The sequence below is a fragment of the Danio rerio genome, chromosome 21, assembly GCF_049306965.1.
Source record: "Danio rerio strain Tuebingen ecotype United States chromosome 21, GRCz12tu, whole genome shotgun sequence".
Taxonomy (NCBI): Eukaryota; Metazoa; Chordata; class Actinopteri; order Cypriniformes; family Danionidae; genus Danio; species Danio rerio.
Window position 1 is genome coordinate 4015236 of NC_133196.1, and position 20700 is coordinate 4035935.

The following is a 20700-nucleotide window of genomic DNA, read 5'->3' on the forward strand; positions in this document are numbered from 1 at the left end:
ACTGTATGTTAATGTTACACTTGACTCACTACTGATCCCTGCTGGAGGATTGAGGAGTAATTATTTGAGCAGGAATGATTGCTAACATTTTATTTTGAGATCGCTTTGGTACAGGTGTGATTACTATAGTGCTTACAATTAATTATGCATAGTTATGCGCAACTATTCCTAGACCTATCCCTCTTCCAGATTCTAACCATGGAGTAAATGAATAGTTACATTGTAATGCTGTATGGATATCCTAAAATACAGTGCAACTGAATTATTGTTTTAATAGAAATAATAGATTTTAATTAATAAAAATAATATTTTTCTTTTTACCTTTTTATTTTGCACTGTATTTGTATGTTTACTAAATGTTTTATTTAGTTTGAGCTTGATTTTTCTTACTTGATACATTTATACTGTTATAATCTCATTTAAATTTTGCATTATGTATTATTATTATTATTATTATTATATTTAAGAAATATTTTTAAATCATTATTTTATTTAGTTTAATAATTTTATTATTATATAAATTATTATCATTATTATTATTTTTATTCATTTATTAAGTGATGGATCACAAGTGGTGCTTTATTTATCTCTTATCTTTTGCAATAAGTATTATTGTTATTATTATTATTATTATTATTATATTTGTTAAATAATAATTTTAATTATAATTTTATTCAGTTTAATAATTTTGTTTTTGTTATATAAATTATTTATTATTATCATTATTATTAAACCTGATGGATCACAAGTGGTGCTTTATAACAGTTGAAATCAGAATTATTAGCCCCCTCTATCATTATTATTTTTATTTATTTATTAAGTCTGATGGATCACAATTGGTGCTTTATATATATATATATATATAAGCTTTTAATCTTTATCTTTTGCATTGTGTATTATTATTATTATTATTATTATTAGTAATAGTAGTATATTTTTTAAATATTATTTTTTATAATTATTTAATTTATTTTTTATTTTATTATTATATAATTATTTATTATTATTATTTATTATTATTATTATTATTATTATTATTATATAAATTATTTATTTATATTTGTATTTTATTTTTATATTAAGGATGTTTAATAGCTGTGGAGAAAAGAGAATCATACACAGCAGCTGATATAAATTTATGCATGTGCAGAAATAATCAACCCAAATGTTTACAGAGTAAGTCTGATGGATCACAATTGGTGCTTTATATATATATATATATAAGCTTTTAATCTTTATCTTTTGCATTGTGTATTATTATTATTATTATTATTATTATTAGTAATAGTAGTATATTTTTTAAACATTATTTTTTATAATTATTTAATTTATTTTTTATTTTATTATTATATAATTATTTATTATTATTATTTATTATTATTATTATTATTATTATTATTATTATATAAATTATTTATTTATATTTGTATTTTATTTTTATATTAAGGATGTTTAATAGCTGTGGAGAAAAGAGAATCATACACAGCAGCTGATATAAATTTATGCATGTGCAGAAATAATCAACCCCAAATGTTTACAGAGTGTCTGTGTGTGTGTGTGTGTGTGTGTGTTAACAGGATGATAAAGAACAAGTTTGAGGAGGATGATGGGATCGACCTGGAGAACATGGAGAAATTCTTGCCCAGTCTGCCAGTAAGAAACTCTTACTCTGAATAATCTCTTTATACATTCTTCAAGCCGTTAAATGGTCAGACTGTGCTGCTGTTTTCTTGTGTCAAGCTATGTTATGGGATCTGATTTGCTCTGCTGTTACATTAGTGTGTGTTCGTGCGCCCTCTGCTGGAGAGACGCTGTCAGGTGTTTAGTTTTAGCTGATCCAACTCTGACATCTGCTGGTGAAAAGAGGAAATTACTCTGTGTGTGTTTGTGTCAATATTACTGCTAGATTTGACTCATGGAGAATGCATTATTAAGATAGTAAATACCTCGTTATAATATAACCAGTGGTGGAAAGAGTACTGAAAAATCATACTCGAGTAAAAGAACCATTACTTGCCTAAAAATGTAGTGCAAGTAGAGTAAAAGTGTCTGTTGAAAATATTACTCAAAGTATGAGTAAAAAGACCTATCTAAAGTACTTGAGTAGTGAGTAGTACGCTGTGAAAAGCTGATGCATTTACATGTAATTTGTGGATGTGTGTGTAAATGTAACATTCTGTAGTGCATTGAGTTATTGCCCAGCAGGCACACAACGTCATAAGACATTAACATTAGGGTATATTTAGGTCGTGGCATCAGGTGACCAAAATTCAATGTCTAGCCAGCGTCTAAGGACAACATTATTTTGACGTCAAATGACATTAAATCACACTGAACTGAGCTAAACTTGAACTGAACTTAAACACTAAAACCTGAACCACACTGTTCCAGTTACTATGACCATTTATGTGAAGCTGCTTTGACACAATCTACATTGTAAAAGCGCTATACAAATAAAGCTGAATTGAATTGAATGTTTGGTTGATTTTTAGGTTGTGTTAGACAGTAACCAAAATCCAACGTGGAGCCAACATCTGAAACCAGTGTCATATTGATGTTAAACACTGACATTTATCCATCAGTTGTGACAACCAAAATCCAACATCTGATAGACGTCATAGTGGCAACCTCCACACAACGTCAAGCCGTAACATCATTTGATGTTGATATTTGGTTGGTTTTAGGTTGGACATTGACGTTGAGTTCTGACGTCAACCTGATTTTCGTTTTCAAACAAAATGCAGCATCCCCATGACATTGGGTACAACATTCAATTCAATTCAGCTTTATTTGTATAGTGCTTTTACAATGTAGATTGTGTCAAAGCAGCTTCACATACATAGTCATAGTAACTGGATCAGTGTAGTTCAGTTTTTAGTGTTTAAGTTCAGTTCAGTGTAGCTCAGTTCAGTGTTGTTTAAAGTTATTACTGAGAGTCCAAACACTGAAAAGCAAATTCATCGATGCGCAGCTCTACCGATCCTGAATCATGCAAGCCAGAGGCGACAGCGGAGAGGGAAAAATAACTTCACCGATAGGAGAGTGAAGGAAAAAAAACCTTAAGAGAAACCAGACTCAGTTGGGCACGACCATTTTACTTTCTGCTGGCCAATGACATCAATCTGACGTCATGTTGACGTCTTGTGCCAGTGTAACAGAGGCCGGCTAGTAAGTGCTGTGCAGGTAAACCTCACTCATCTGACCTCTAAAGGTGCTCTAGTGACTGTAGCTAGAGACCACGGACTTTAGCCTCCTTGGTAGAGCAACTGACTCCTATGCGGAAGGTTGCTGGTTCGATACAAGCTTGGAGCGGGTTGGGTGGCGTATTAGTTCATTATGATGTGATTTACCTTCTGTGTGTGATTTGATTGGACAGGAATCTCAGGACTGATTTTCCTAATCTCCATAGACAAGAAAAAATAAAGTAGTGACTGCAGGTTGAAGGAAAGTAGTGGAGTAAAAGCACCGATACTGCAGTACAAATGTTTACTGTAATTTAAGTATTTGTAAATAGCAACTTTACACCACTGAATATAGCTAAATAATATCTTTCAGTATTTTTTCAACATTTGAATACATTTTTATTTCAGATTTTGTCATTGCTTTCATTTCCCTGTACTTAATGTATTCAAGAATGCCGCCATCTAGTGGATACACAATGACTACACAAGCAAACTTGAAGCTTTCTTTCTTCAGAAAAATCTCTTCTAATAAATACTAAAATAATAATATTTTTTAGATAATTTAAATTTAATTTTAATTTAATTTTATTGTAACTTTTTGCAAAGTAGTTATTGATCATTTTAATATTTATTTCTATTTTAGTTATTTATTTACTTATTCATTCATTTATTTTCTTTTCGGCTTAGTCCCTTCATTAATCCGGGGTCGCCACAGCGGAATGAACCGCCAACTTATCCAGCATGTTTTTACGCAGCGGATGCCCTTCCTGCCGCAACCCATCCCTGGGAAACATCCACACACACTCATTCACTCTCATACACTGCGGCTAGTTTAGTTCATCAGTTCACCTATAGCGCATGTGTTTGGACTGTGGGGGAAACTAAAGCACCCAGAGGAAGCCAACGCCAACACGGGGAGAACATGCAAACTCCACACAGAAATGCCAACTGACCCAGTCTGGACTCTAACCAGCGACATTGCTGTGAGGTGACAGTGCTAACCACTGAGCCACCGTGACGCCCCTGCAACTTTTTACATTAATCATTTATTTTAGTTACACACACACACACACACACACACACACACACACACACACACACACACACAACCATGTAACCTGTCTCTAATCCCTGACCTCAATGACCTGTGTGTGTGTGTGTGTGTGCGCGTTTGTGAGTGTGTGTGTGTCAGGTGAGTGATTTTGTATTGTAGCTCTATTGTTTGTCACCTGATCCACAATATCCTGCCAAATTAAAATGCCCTGTGGTGCACACACACACACACACACACACACACACACACACACACACACACACACACAAACACACACCAGCCAAGAGAGAGAGTGTGTGTCATTGGGAGCGGATGTTTCTGGACATTGTAAACTTTTATTGTCTGTAATCCAGCGCTGAAGGAAGTGATACGGTGTGTGTGTGTGTGTGTGTGTGTGTGTGTTATCACGTTCACTCTTCCCATTATTCCCACAGAATTAGCTCCGTTTCCAATAAGGTCAGAGTCAGCCAGTCTGTTTCCGGCTCAATGGAGGTGTGTGTGTGTGTGTATGTGCGTGTGTGTGTGCGTTTGTTTGTTTGCGTGTTTGTTTGTGTGTGCTTGCGTGCGTGCGTGTGTGTGCGTTTGTGTGTTTTGAGAGAGTATAAGTGTAGTATGTGAGTTTTGCTGTGTGTGTGCGCATGTGTTTGTGAATGAGTGTATGTGTAGTGTTTGAGGTGTGTGTGTGTGTAAGCATATTTGTGTGCATGATACATGTTTGAGTGTGTGTGTGTGGGCGGGCGTGCGTGCGCGTGTGCGTGTATGAGTGAATTCGCAGTGTGTGAGTTTTACTGTGTGTGCATGTTTGTGTGTGAGCATGTGTGTGTGTGTGAGTGCATGACTCCACCTCAGTCTGTCTGTATGAATGACTGTGTGTGTGTGTGTGTGTGTGTGTGTGTGTGTGTGTGTGTGTGTGTGTGTATGTGTGTGTGTTTGCGTGTGTTTGTGCATGTGTGCGTGAGTGTTTGTGCTTCTGTCTGTTTGTGTGTGTGTGTTTGTGCTTCTGTATGTTTGTGTGTGCGTGTGTGTGCATATTTGTGTTTGTGAGAGTGTGTGTATCTATTTGAGAGAGTCTGTGTGCGTGTGTTTGTGCTTTTGTCTGTGTGTGTGTGTGTGTGTGTGTGTGTGTGTGTGTGTGTGTGTGTCTGTCTGTCTGTCTGTCTGTCTGTCTGTCTGTCTGTCTGTCTGTCTGTCTGTCTGTCTGTCTGTCTGTGTGTGTGTGTGTGTGTGTGTGTGTGTAGCTCCTGCAGAACAAAAGGTCTGTATGATGCAGCTCCTCTGAGCTACGTGCAGGAATACAGGAGCAGAGAGAGAGAGAGCGAGACCCCGCAGATCTGACACAGAACAATGAGGAGGTCACACAGCCCTCCCTTTCCTGCCATTGTACACACACACACACACACACACACACACACCTCTTACCTGCTCGCTCTGTCGTAACACAGGTCACTGAGGGAATGTTGGATGCAGAATCATCTGTTGGGATTTCTGGTATTTATGGGCGGATGCTTATTGACCGAATAAGGCGACAGCATGACACGTCTCCCTCCAAACGCCTGACCACTTAAAGATGAGACATGACTGTTCTGAGGTGTAAAAAGAGTGTTATTAGTGCAACGCTAATGTTAAAGGTGCAGTAGGTGATCTGCCTAAATTAATATAAATAATATCATAATATAATAATAATAGCATAATATCTTTAAAACACAGTCCCTCCCCTGCCGTCAACAGTCACGCCTCCTGAAATCACGAACATGCACATTAAAGATATATACATATACACAGTACCTGACAAAAGTCTTGTGGTGGATCCCAGTTGATAGAAAAACAAATAATAACTTGACTTCTAGTTGATCATTTGGAAAAGTGTCAGAAGGTGGATTTTTCTGATGAATCATTCCATATAACAAACAATATGTGTGTAAGAGTTCTGTTTCATACATTAACATGACAGAGACCCTATAGGTACTCTAAATGTAAATTATTAAAGTTCTCTTACAGTTGCAAATTGGAGTAAAAGAAACATGGTAAATGCAGACAGAACCGTCTCATTCTGAAAAGTCGTTTTCCCTTTGGAGTTATAAGGTTCTATCTGGCAAGTCATTCATTGAAGGATTACTTTTCAAGAAATACAATCAAAAAAAAAATAATTTGGTGTTGTAACAATATGTTTATACTTGAGAAAGTTACATTTGTGCTTTCTATAACATTTATTTAATGCTTTAGGATGAATATTTTTACTTGTTCAAATTTAACATACAAGGCTGTGCTAAACATTTTATCCAGTGCAGATGTCAATTTTATGTAATTAACATGGTCATAGTTATTAAACTTTATGCTTTATATGAATTATTGAATTATATTTTTTCAAATTTATGCTATATTTATTAAATTATATGCTCCATGATAATGATATGCCCTTCAAGGCTTAATATTAAATTTGAAGACTTTAAAAGACAACAGACAATGAGCAAATGAGTTTAATAAACACTAGGGATGTAACGGTATTGTAAATACCGTCATACCGCAATATTAATTTTTTTTTTATAGGTAAAACTATAGGTCTTCTGAGAAAATTTGCTCAGGCGAATGAAGCGAACGGGAGGTAGCGAAAACTACAATTCCCACAGCCCATGCTTGACCATCATCCCTTGCGGTCTGTTGTCGCTACAGATCCAGTAATGCGGAAATGGAGTGTGCTGCTAGAAGCGGGGATGTAAAAGAGCCGGAAAACTCTAAAGCGGGTGTTGTCGCCGCGCGCGTACTGAATAGCGGTGTTGTCGCGCGAGTTCTTATCAGCTGTGTTGTCGCGTGCGTACTGAATAGCGGTGTTGTCGCGCGAGTTCTTATCAGCTGTGTTGTCGCGTGCGTACTGAATAGCGGTGTTGTCGCGCGAGTTCTTATCAGCTGTGTTGTCGCGCGCGTACTGAATAGCGGTGTTGTCGCGCGAGTTCTTATCAGCTGTGTTGTTGCGCGCGTACTGAATAGCGGTGTTGTCAGCACACTGTTCAGATTGATGCAGACATGAGACCTCTATCTCACTCATGGTTTGTCCTCTCAAGTGGGGGAAAGACAATGCACAACGTTACCCACTGCTGTCAACCTGGGCCAAGTCATATCTCTCTTGTCCCAGAAACCTCAGTCCCAAATGAGAGGGGTTTTTTTTTTTTCTGTTGCAGGGGACATTGTAAATGCCCAGAGATGCCAGCTTTTACCAGATTATAGTTATATGATCATTTTCCTTATAAAACCCATCTCTATCTAAGTGAGTGAGTGATTAAATGTTGAATGTGATGAGTTTTCAACAATACTAAATTGAAACTTTATTTTTTTTACATGGTTTAATATTTTTTTGTTATTAAAATTGAAGTTCCTGTTTCAAAGCTTACAGATAGATGGCTAATTTGTATGTCATTGACATTTTGGCACTTTTTTGGAGTATTTTCATAAGTTTAGTTTTTTCCTGTAAATGATTCAATAAATACCGTACCGTGCCATTCATACCGAGGTATTACCGTACCGTGAAATTCTGATACCGTTACATCCCTAATAAACACCGAAAAGTGATTCACCTCATATATATACACAAATAAAAATATTCCACATTTGATATATACATTTTTTCATATTCGTTTTCAACAGTGTCAAATTTAACATTTAATCTCAATGTCAAAAAATGCTTCTAAATCATCACATTTACACACATCTCAGTTGGTGTGGTGCGGCTTTATTTAGCCGACTCTGATTTTGTGTGATTTTTGTGTTGTTTTTTTCTGGTCATTCCTGCTGTCAATGGAGCAGTCCAGCAAAATGACAAAGAAAGCTGATCCTGATTGGTCCTCGTGCATGCATTAAAATGCTGATTGGCTCACAGAAAGTACCTTATTGAGCCAAGCTAGAGTTTTTGTTTTTTTTAAATAAAAAGTCTTAAAATGTAATCAACTTATAAAAAAACATCCCATAATGTAAGTAAGCTGTCATTTAATAAGAAAATGTCAATAACTCAATTTTGACAAAAATGTCAGATAGAACCTTATAATTCTAAAGTGACGATTTGTGCTGCCCATTACATTACAAACCACAGGAGAGGGTGAATTCTCCAGCAGGATAGCGCTCCTTCTCATACTTCAGCCTCCACATCAAAGCTCCTGAAAGCAAAGAAGGTCAAGGTGCTCCAGGATTGGCCAGCCTGATTACCAGACATGAACATTATTGAGCATATCTGTGATAAGATGGAGGAGGAGGCATTGAAGATGAACACAAAGAGTCTTGATGAACTCAGGGAGTCCTGCAGGAACGCTTTCTTTGCCATTCCAGATAACTTTATTAATCAGTGATGTGAGTCAGTGCAGAGATGTATGATGCAGTCCTCCAAGCTCATGATGGAGTCAGACACAATATTCATTCTGTCTCCACTGCAGCAGGACTTTATATTCTATACTGGACATTATTTCTGTTCAGTTTTTGACTGAGCAGAGTCAGACCTTACTGTAATATTAAAATCATTCTAAATCAAGGCCTGATCATATTTTATTGTGGTCAAATAAGCGTAATCTAGAGGCCTTTGCCTTTCATATAAGCCACTTCTGATACCAAATGATCAACTAAAAGTCATTATTTGCTGCTCCTAAAGCTCGGATATGTGACAAGACTTTTGTCAGGTAGTGTATATTATGCATGCATGTGTGTGTGTGTGTGTATGCATATGTGCGTGTATGCATGTATGTTTGTATGTATGTGTGTGCACTATATGTGTTTGTATATATGTGTGTGTGTGTGTATAGTGACTGAGCAAATGGAACAGCTCAGGCTACTCTGATTGGTCCAGAGAGAGCAGTGATGTCACTCCTCTCAGCCTCGAGTTACGCAGCACCAAAGCCAGACGTGTTACTCGGCAACCAAACCAAAACAAACACTGCAGACGCTCCAGAGGAACGTAGAACTCGTCTGGAAGCACACACTGATGTAAACACTGTGAACGGGACACCGGCTGACGTCACTTCATAGACTGTTAAAGAGATTGCGTTTTAGAATTTTCTTGGATTTGTTAGGGGTTAAAGAATCAAGCAGTTACTCCACAGCCACACTCTAAAAAATGTTGTTCAGACCAAACTAAAAAAATTAGTACAACAGTTTGCATCAATATATTCAAGTTACGGTTAAACGAAATGAAGTTCAGACAACAAACTTTATTATATTAGCCAAATGACCTTTTCCTTTTGAATCAGAGGCATTTTATGTAGAATAAACTCCAGTTTTTAGGTTGGGTACTCAAAAAATAACGTGTTTAACTATTTTTTAAAAATAAAATGTAAAATAAGTCCAGTGTTAGTGTTATGTATTTAATTACCAGTGTTGGGAAAGCTACTTGACAAATGTAGTGAGCTAAGCTATTAGCTACTCTACTTAAAATGTAGCTTAACTACACTAAAAGCTACTGTTACGAATTAAATTAAAAAGCCTTAATCAAAAAGAGATTTAACCAAAACGTAACAAAATAACAGGGATTAAAAATAAAATCCCTGGTGCCCCCGCACTCTCTCTCCCCAAAATATATACCAAAAACACAACCACTGAGAATTAACAAGAAAATATGATTTATTTACAGAAATAAGGAGCAAAAATAACATCAGGAGGGGTTCAGCCAAAATAAATGACAATAAACCAAGCTAACTAAATTAGATTAAACTTCCCTAGAAAACAAATAAAATAAAATACAGAAAACTTACCTCCCTACTAACAAACACAGGAGAAAACGAAAATAACAAAACCTCCCTGCATGCTCCAAGCCCGACAGGGAGACAGAAAACCAGGCTTTAATCGCTGGTTAAAAATGAACAAAAACACATCGGCATCTCGCATAATGCCACAAAGAGATAGAAGCAAACAGTCATTTGATCGCTAGTCTCCACTGAGCACAAACGGGGAATCAAGAGAGAGAGGGGAGCCATCGAACCCATGTTCTCTGCAGGTTTTTATAGCCGCCGCCAATCCAAGCGCCAATCATGATCCGTCCCAACGTAATCCGCTGCACCTGCGAATACTCAGAGCTAGAGAAAGAGAGAGAGAGAGAGAGAGAGAGAGAGAGAGAGGAACACCACACACAAGCCTACACTACACTACTCGTAACACTACTGTTACTGCATCTTAAAGGGCCATGACACCCCCTCGTTTCAGCAGGGTGTTTTCACACCTCTACTCTAAAAAGCCAGAAAAGTGGGCGTGTCCAGCTCTGTTTAGGGGGGAGTGTCGGAGGAAGAAAAGAGGCACGGTGTGGGAGTGTCTATTTGGGCGCGCGACTGTGTTTACATGGGCGTCTGTAGTCGAATTATTTGCCAAATTATTAAATGGTGGACTTTAACTGTCTTTCATTCAGAGAATTCATTCATGTCCCTCGCGACAAGCTAAATATTTGATTCGAGGAACTGCTGTAAGCGTGTATTTTTCATGCAATGTTTGATACCGCACGGCGAATGAGAGAAAAAAAACATCAGCATTTCCCGGAAACTTAGATGCTCACGGCAGGTAGCGTCAGAAAGCCGCGTGTGTTATTCCGGTCACTAAATGTGGTCAAAATCCTACACGAGGTTAAAGTTTGGTTGTAGTGCTAACATGTTTACACTCGAGGCAATAGTTTGTTCGATACAAACAAACTGAATAAACAAAGAGCACTGGTCGCTCACTTACCAAATCTGTAGAGACAGGACAATCCACAGCAACTACAGCCGCGTCTTTATTAAGAGGAGACTACAAGCGAATCCGGATCTCAGCGTTTGCAGATGAGAATAGCTCTCAGGTAAACAATGTTCCTCCTTAGACACGCAAGTTATTGTTGTCGAGCGTCGCGTACACTGTTAATCCACACGTGACTCCAGCTGAGCTCTCACAGAGAGAAAATGAAAACAAAACTTAACGGCAGCAACCTATAAAAGCAACACTTCACGCTTGTTTTGCCAACACAACGTGGCGTGAGTGTCGTCTAAACACTGTGACAGTAATGAATATTAATGAAGTTGCACAATAGAGCGCGCTGATTGGTTTGAACTAAGCCTTACTCATGCATTAATGCAGCACACTGTAAGACGTAATAAGAGTCACTCTGGCACAGACGTCCAGTCTACACGCTGGAATACACGCTATTATGTCATGGCCGTGACGCAGCTTCAAAAATTAGTTTCAAACCGGAAGTACGAATTTGCTTGAAATAACGCAAAAACAACCAATTTACACTTTTTAGTGAAATATAGGTGTCCTAATAGTGTTTATAGCAGTGTGGGACACATATACGCCTGTCAACAGCTCAAAACATTTGTTTTGGTGTTTCGTGACCCTTTAACATGTACTTCTCAGTTTGGTCATGAGAAATCCTGCTTTAGAAATAACTCCTCTCACTCAGTCATCTTTCCATCAAGCAAGTTTCGGTTGGTGACATTGCCAACCAGAGGTGGCAGTAACGCACCAAAAAGTTTCTTGTCGAACACCGTAAAACAGGAAGTAGAAGAATTCCTCATTCTAGCCATCATATGGATTTACTATCACCGGCTACACACCGGCGCGGCTACACAATTCCCCTACAGCACATTTGTTTGGGCTATGGGACATGCAAACTCCACAAGGAAATGCTAACTGGCCCAGTCGGGACTCGAACCAGCGACCTTCTTGCTGTGAGGCGGCAGCGCTAACAGGGGTGTAGTGGACATTTTAAAAGTGGGAGGGAGAGCTGTATGAAATCCAAAAGTTTACATTCATATAATTATTAATCACCTGTTTCTAAATGGTCCGTCTCTAAAAGTGAGGGGAACATATACTCCGTCCCCCCTGGTTGCTACGCCCCTGCTGACCACTGTGCCACCTCTTTAATTTAATTTAATCCCTGCTAAAAAATCCAGCTTAAACCAGCCTAGGCTGGTTGGCTGGTTTTAGCTGGTTGACCAGCCTAGTTTTAGAGGGGTTTTGGCCATTTCCAGGCTGGTTTCCAGCCATTTCCAGCCTGGTCTTAGCTAGTCAGGCTGGAAAATGACCAGCCAAATCCAGCTAAAACCAGCTTGACCAGCCTGGTTTAACCTGGACATAGCTGGTTTTGGCTGGACTTCCATCTTGGCTAGGCTGGTCAAGCTGGTTTTAGCTGGTCATCTCCCAGCCTGACCAGCTGAGACCAGGCTGGAAATAGCTGGAAACCAGCCTGGAAATGGCCAAAACCCCTCTAAAACCAGCCTGGTCGACCAGCTAAAACCAGCCAACCAGCCTAGGCTGGTTTAAACTGGATTTTTCAGCAGGGAAAAGGTTGTATTACAGTTAGATTCATAAAAAAAACTCAAACTTTGTTGATCAACTACTGTGAGAACTACTGTGTGTGTGTGTGTGTGTGTGTGTGTGTGTGTGTGTGTGTGTGTGTGTGTGTGTGTGTGTGTGTGTGTGTGTGTGTGTGTGTATACACGACAGTCAACATGCTTCATCTGGAGGGCATCCAGCGTCTCTCTCTCTTTCAAGCCAAGTGTTCGTCTGTTTGACTGATGGCTCATTGTCTTCCTCATTCCTCCCGCTCGCGGCGCAGGAATTCCTGTGTCACTTTCCCTCCTGGAATTCGGAAAGTCGTGACACTGACTCATGCTCAGGAAAGGGCTCGGGTTCAGTCATCCTGCAATAGTGATGCTAACAAAGACTTTTCTGAGGCCGCCAGACGCTAACTTTAGAAACACAGACTCAGATGAGCAGATCTCACACGGGACGCTCTGCTTTTGTTCAGACAGCCTGCACACATCTGATTATTTTGGTGTATCCGCATTATATCCGTTTTCTTTATTCGTTGTCAGAAAAATGCACAGAATTAGCGATGTGATAAAACATGCTAACAGTTTGATAATTCAGGATGGCAGTGTGCTTAATACTGTTAGCAGTGTGCTAAAACATGTTAGCTTGTTAAAACATGTATTAAATGCTGCTAAATTGTATAAACGTTGTGGTATTTAAACCTGATTAACATTTTGTTAATTAATGCTAACAATGTGCTTAATCATGTCAGAACTCTACTAAACATGCTAGCATTGTGTTAAGATAAGTTAGAAACATGTTATCAGGGTGGTAGATCTTGTTAGCCATGTTATAAAACATGTTAGCAGTGTGATAATTCAGGGCAGTAGTGGGCTGAATACTGTTAGCAGTGTGCTAAAACATGTTAGTTTGTTAAAACATGTTTTAAATACTGCTAAATTGTATTAGCATTGTGTTATTTACACCTGATTAACAGTTTGTTCATTAATGCTAACAATGTGCTTAATCATGTCACAACTTTACTAAACATGCTAGCATTGCGTTAAGATATGTTAGAAACATGTTATCAGGGTGGTAGATCATGTTAGCCATGTTATAAAACATGTTAGCAGTGTCATAATTCAGGGTAGTAGTAGGCTGAATACTGTTAGCAGTGTGCTAAAACATGTTAGTTTGTAAAAACTTGTTATCGGAGTGTTCTAGACCATTAGCGTTGTGGTATTTAAACCTGATGACAGTTTGTCAATGCTAACAGTGTGCTTAATCATGCAGAACTTTACTATACATGCTAGCAAAACATTTTAGTTTGTTAAATCATGTTAGCAGAGTGTTCTAGTGCATTAGCGTTGTGATATTTAAACCTGATAACAGTTTGTTAATGCTAACAGTGTGCTTAATCATGTCAGAACTGTACTAAACATGCTAGCATTGCATTAAGATATGTTGAAAACATGTTATCAGGGTGGTAGATCATGTTAGCCATGTGATAAAACATGTTAGCAGTGTGATAGTTCAGGTCAGTAGTGTGCTGAATACTGTTAGCAGTGTGCTACAACATGTTAGTTTGTTAAAACATATTATCAGGGTGGTAGATCATGTTAGCCATGTGATAAAACATGTTAGCAGTGTGATAATTCAGGGCAGTAGTGTGCTGAATACTGTTAGCAGAGTGTTAAAACATGTTAGTTTTTTTAAAACATGTTAGCAGAGTGTTCTATTGCATTAGCGTTGTGGTATTTTAACCTGATAATAGTTTGTTAATGCTAAGTGTGCTTAATCATGTTAGAACTCTACTAAACATGCTAGCATTGCATTAAGACATGTAAGAAGCATGTTTCCAGAGTGGTAGATTATATTAGCGATGTGGTAAAACATGCTAGCAGTTTGATATTTCAGGGCGGTAGTGTGCCAAATAATGTTAGCAGTGTGCTAAAACATGTTAGTTTGTTAAAACATGTTAGTGTTAAATAGTGCTAAATTGTGTTAGCATTATGGTATTTAAACCTGGTTAACAGTTTGTTGATGCTGACAGTGTGCTTAATCATGTCAGAACTGTACTAAAACATGCTAACAATTCGTTAAGACATGTTAGAAACAGGGTCACACTACGAACAGATCAAATCACATCGTAGATCACATTAGAAACATGTTAGCAATATAATAAAACATGCTAATTTTATTATTCAGCCTAGTAGTGTGATAAAAACATGTTTTAAATAGTGCTAAATTGTATTAGCATTGTGGTATTTAAACCTGATTAACAGTTTGTTAATTAATGCTAACAATGTGCTCAATCATGTCAGAACTTTACTAAACATGCTAGCATTGCCTTAAGACATGTTAGAAACACTAGAAACATGTAAGCTTTGTTATTATTCAGCCTGGTAGTGTGACAAAGACATGTTAGTTTGTTAAAACATATAAGAGTGTTAAATGGTGCTAAATCATACTAGCATTGTGGTATTTTAACCTGATTCATGGTTCATGTTAGAACTGCACTAGAACATGCTAGCATTGCATTAAGACATGTTAGAAACATTTTACCAGAGTCATAGGTCACACTAGAAACATGTTAGCAGTGTGCTAAAACATGTTAGTTTGTTTAAACATGTTAGCAGGGTGTTAAATAGTGTTAAAATATATTAGCATTGTGGTGCTTAAATATGCAGTTTGTTAATGCTAACAGTGTGCTTAACAATGCTAGTATAGTGCTAAAACACCCTAGCATTCCATTAAAATAAACTACCAGAGGGCTAGATCAAGCGCTGAATACAGTTAGCAGTGTGCTAAAACATGGTAGTTTGTTGAAACATTTTAGCGTAGTGTTAAATGGTGCTAACAACATATTTAACATTTGATTGACACCACTTCTGTTCTCACCCTTACATTCTCATTACATCATCGCTCCAGCCAATCAGCTAAAAGTGGGAGGGGTCGCACTGGTTCCGCTGTGACCTGTGACCACTGGAATGTGTCGGCGGCCTCAGTTTCCTCTCCGTCAGTCGTGTAGCCACGGGTCAGAGGAGGCTCAGCGGGACGTGCAGATCCGTGTGTCAGCCGCTTTCATCTGTCAGCTCAGACACGCACGCTCACTCGTATTGTTTCACACTGAAAGAAAAAACAATCAGCCCTCATCTAAAATAAACCGCAGATCTCCTCCCTTTATTCTGCTATCATTATTCACCGCATTCCTGCTCGCATGCTTTCGTTTTTTTTTTTTCTCCTCCTCTGCGTGTTTTAGGCTGTGCACTGAGCTTACTTTAAAGAATTTGAAATGTTGATGCTTTATGTGCGCTGGAATAATAACTGAGCACTTTAATCATGGCGGAGGAAAACTCGTGCCTCGCTTTCCTCAGTTTGGGCCTTGTGTAAATATTGACATATTTAGGAGCTTTGAAGTCTCCGTGTGTGTTTGGTGTGGTTGTGATTATCATCTGGAGAACATTAGAAACGAGACGGCCAACTAGTGACATCCTGCAGGACTGCAACGGTAGCCACACACACACTCTCTCTCTCTCTCTCTCTCTCTCTCTCTCTCTCTCTCTCTCTCTCTCTCTCTCTCTCTCTCTCTCTCTCTCTCTCTCTCTCTCTCTCTCTCTCTCTCTCTCTCTCTCTCTCTCTCTCTCTCTCTCTCTCTCTCTCTCTCTCTCTCTCTCTCTCTCTCTCTCTCTCTCTCTATGTTGTCTCATAACTCTCTATATTGGTTTTTAGAAGAACCACTAATAAATGGCGCACGCTTGGACCTTTGTGATGATAAAACACCTGGTTTAAAACAGTTGCTTTTTAATGCAAAAATGACAAAAATGAAGAACTTGATAGAAGTGGTGAGGGATAATCTGGACAATGCTGATGCAGTCGCTCAAAGACTGAATATATGATCAACAAGAAAAGTTCATTTATTGCTCAAAAAACGAAGAGAGACATTGAGTCAAGAAGACTGGAACTTTTTATCATTACGAACAGTGCCAAATATAATGGCTTCGTTTCCAAGTTTGGTCCTACAACAAAATCCTTCAGGAATGGAGAGTTTAAAGACTTCAAGAGACATTATTTTTGATTCAATGGGAGGCAAGATTCTGTATAAGATTTGTGTAAAAGTGATAAACAAAGAAAAATTACAATGTGTTGATACACCATGGAGAGAACATTTAAATGTTGATAGTGATGTTATGCCTGTTTGGAGTTCAGTTTACAAACCACCATTGACTTAAAATGTTGGTGATCTTCAGTGGAGGGTGTTAAAGGGTATTATTGCAGTCAATGCTTTTATCTCAATACTGAATCCAACTGTGCATGACAAATGTCCTTTTTGTGATGAAAGAGAGACAATTTTTCATTGTTTTATGCATTGTGAAAGACTGGGTTCTTTATTCAATTTATTGGAGGTTATTTTCCTTTCTGTTGATGAGATGTTTACAAAAACTGTGTTTGTGTTTGGTTTTAAATATGGAAAGAAAGAAAAAGGAAAAGGGCGTCTGTTAAATTTAATATTAGGACAAGCAAAAATGGCCATATACATGAGTAGGAGGCACAAGATTTTGTATGAGACCAATCATAAAGTTGAACTGATTTTTAAAGTGCTTATCAGAGCAAGGATAAGGCATGATTTTAATTTTTATTTGTCAATGAACGAATTGGACAAGTTTGAAGACATGTGGAGTGTAAAAAATATGTTGTGTTTGGTTGAAAAAAACGTTTTGATTTTTGAAGAAAATATAGTGTGATTTTGAAATGTGTTTGTTTAAAGCAATGAAACATGTTGTAGTTTAAAAATTTGTATTAAATAAAAGTGTATTCAAAATTCAAAAAAATTCTCTCTCTCTCTCTCTCTCTCTCTCTCTCTCTCTCTCTCTCTCTCTCTCTCTCTCTCTCTCTCTCTCTCTCTCTCTCTCTCTCTCTCTCTCTCTCTCTCTCTCAATTTAGTTCAATTCAATTCAATAATTGCTTTATTGGCATGACAAATGTATTGCCAAAGCAGTTATAAAGTTTACATAAAAGTAACATACATATATAATAAAAAAACAGTAAATTGTAGTAGTAAAAAATAAAAATGAAAAAGATATTTATGTATAATAATTAAATTAAATATCAACAATACATCATATTATTCAATATATCACATTAATATTCAATATATTATATTATTCACATTATTCATACAAATCAATACAAAATACATCAGAATAAACCACATTTAACTATCAACATTTTAGGATTAAACAATTATGAAAACAATAATAGTCAGTATATTTACAATGATTCATTTATAATCTTCTAGGTGTGTGTGTGCACAGTGCACTATACATTAACAAGACTGTACGAATGAACTGGTTTCCATCATTGAGCAGTAATGCACATGTTCTGACTGCTGTCATTAGAGATTTTCCAAACACTCCTGATATTGTTGTTGTGGATGAAGTATTGAAAAACATTCTGATTATGGAAGTAGGCTGCTGTTTTGACTCATACGTGGATCTGTGCTATTCAGAAAAAATGCTGAAATATCAACCATTAGTGAATGCTCTGAAAGTGTGTGGCTACAACACAAAGTTGGTGGTTTTAATTTACGGTAGCGTAGGGCACGTTCATAAACTGTGTGTGAGGGGACTACAAATTGCCGGACTCTGTAAAAAAGGCTCTAAATAAATTGCAAAGTATTGTTCTGTATCTGCAATAATAGGCAGTCTTCATGTGTGGAGAAGATGATGCCATCTCTATCCTTAATCCATTTACTTAATACTACGCGCAGAATGGATTGAGTGTTAATAGTGCCACGCAAAAGATCATCGATGGTTGCATGCTGCTTGTACTGTGAAACATTATGGGCTCCTTACGATTATTTGGATGCTGTGTTGTTCTAATAGTATTAGTCATTCCAAATAAAATGAATCGTGTTCGTGTGTGTGTGTGCGTGTGTGCGTGTGTGCGTGTGTGTGTGTGTGTGTTAAGCCTGATTTATACTTCTGCGTCAAGTGACCGGCGTAGCCCACGGCGCATGCAACACGCGTGGCTGTGCATTTATACTTCTGCGCGCTGTCTCTGTTGGTCTGCATCAACACTTCCGAAACGCTAGTTGGCAGTGAGGTGTAAATGTTCCTTTGTGTCGAGTTTCTTCTCTGCTTTTTTGCTTTTCCTGAACACTTCCTGAATGTACAAGTGGCTCAAACTCGCTCATTTTGTGGCAGGAACCGGCAGACGTGCAGCAACTTTAACTATGAGGTAAACACAGAACAAAACTTTCCATCCGGAGCTCCTTCACGGGACTCCACACTTGTAAACAATCGCTACATTGGGTTCGCGCTATTCGCGCGGCTCTTGGTCCCGCCCCGACTCGTCATCGCTACCAAGCCGACCAATCACAGAGCTTGCGCTACGCGTTGTAGCGACGTGTAGTTACATTTTTTGAGAGGTGCACATCAGCGACGCCGACGGCCACGGTGAAGGGCTATGCGTCAGCGCCGTAGCATACGCCGGCGTTTGACGCAGAAGTATAAAGGATACTTTATATATATATATATATATATATATATATATATATATATATATATATATATATATATATATATATTATATTATATTATATTAAATAACAATTTATGAATAATATATATTAATTTATTATCTATGAGCGGAACCACGGTCTTGGCCACTCGAAGGTTGATTCTGGGCGGCATGTGGCCCGCGGGCCACCAATTGAATAGCCCTGGTGTATATGCTTAATAAAAATACACAGCACAGACGCATATATAATAGTAAAACAATTGTTTATTTTGGATGCAATAGAGGGAACATAAAAAAAGATGTATTCATCTCTGAAGGGCAAAAAGTCTTGTCGTAGCATTTGAATGCTGCAGCTCTCTGATGAAGTGCTTCCTTTATCCTCACTCTCGTCCGCTGTGGATAAAAGCACCTGCTAAACGAGTAAATGTAATGTAATGTTATTGAATACATGAGAGTTTAAAAGTGTGTGTTTGTAAAAGAGCCCTGAATGTTCTTCAGAAGTGGACTGTCTGTCTCTGCAGAGTCGGTCAGTCTTACATGTTTGAAAGCACATAAACAATGGCAGCTTTTTTACATTTTGCCTTCAGTATGGGGCTCGTTCATAGCTGAATGTTTCTGCCAGCTCTTTAACGCAGAGTTTTAGTCATCATGAAGTCTTCCTGAGCTTGTTTTCTCTTCAGTTTCTGTTGTTTTCTTGTAATGAAATGAACGCTGGCGACTCTCAGTGTCCGTCTTTGGCTGTGATTTGTGTATGTGGGCGGAGTCATGCCTTAGAAGCCCTCATTACCGTGCCGACGAGGAAAAGTAAACAATTACACTAATCTCCCGCCACATCTGTGTCCAATCACAGGCAGCCAATCGGCATGCAGCGGTTTTGGCTTGAGAGATTCTGACGGGTCACTTACAGAAATCATGAGGACTGTGTGTGTGTGTGTGTGTGTGTGTGTGTGTGTGTGTGTGTGTGTGTGTGTGTGTGTGTGTGTGTGTGTGTGTGTGTGTAACTTGTATTATGCATGGTGTTTTATTCCTTTCGACCAAATGTCCCCACTAGAATAGCAATACCAGTACATTTTGACCTTGTGGGGACATTTTTTGGTCTTCATGAAAGTAAATCACTCAGAATGAAGTATTTTGTAAAACTGCAGATCGTGTCTGTGTGAGGGTTGGTTTAGGGGGAGATGGAGAGAATATACAGTCTGTACAGTAGAAACATCATTACAGCTGTGAGAAGTCCTCATACAGATGTACAAGAGTGTGTGTGTGCTTGTGTGCGTTTTTATGCATGTTTGTGTATGTTTATGTGCTTGTGTGTGCATTTGTGTGTTTGTGTGTGTGTGTGCTTGTCTGTGCTTGTGCGTTTGTGCTTATTTTTTCATTTTTGTGTGTTTGTTTGCATTTGTGTGTGTGTGTGTGTGCTTGTGCATTTGTGTGTATTTGTGTGTGTGTTGTATGCGTTTGTGTGTGTGTACATTTGTGTGTATGTGTGTGTGTGTTTGCTTGTGTGTGTGCTTGTGCATGTGTATGTGTGCTTGTCTGTGCTTGTGCATATTTTTGTGTTTACATGCATATGCATTTGTGTGTGCATTTGTATGCGTGTGTGTGCGTTTATTCATGTGTGTGTGTTTGTGTGCATGTACGTGCGTGTGCTTGTGCATATTTGTATGCATTTGTGTGTGTGTGTGTGTGTGTGTGTCT

At 38.1% G+C, this 20700-nt stretch overlaps 1 protein-coding gene across 7 annotated transcripts in view; it reads left to right on the top strand.

The window, feature by feature from the left end:
- The window catches only part of ctif (CBP80/20-dependent translation initiation factor), a 133610-nt gene that overhangs the window by 49542 nt on the left and 63368 nt on the right, over positions 1-20700 (top strand). For all 7 annotated transcript variants that reach the window (XR_012397074.1, XR_012397076.1, XR_012397075.1 and 4 more), the window contains exon 7: positions 1578-1653. Coding sequence is in view for 4 of the 7 variants with exons in the window: in XM_073935696.1 (XP_073791797.1) it covers positions 1578-1653 (76 nt within the window). In the remaining 3 variants the exon portion in view is untranslated. The remainder of the gene's footprint in view (positions 1-1577; positions 1654-20700) is intronic.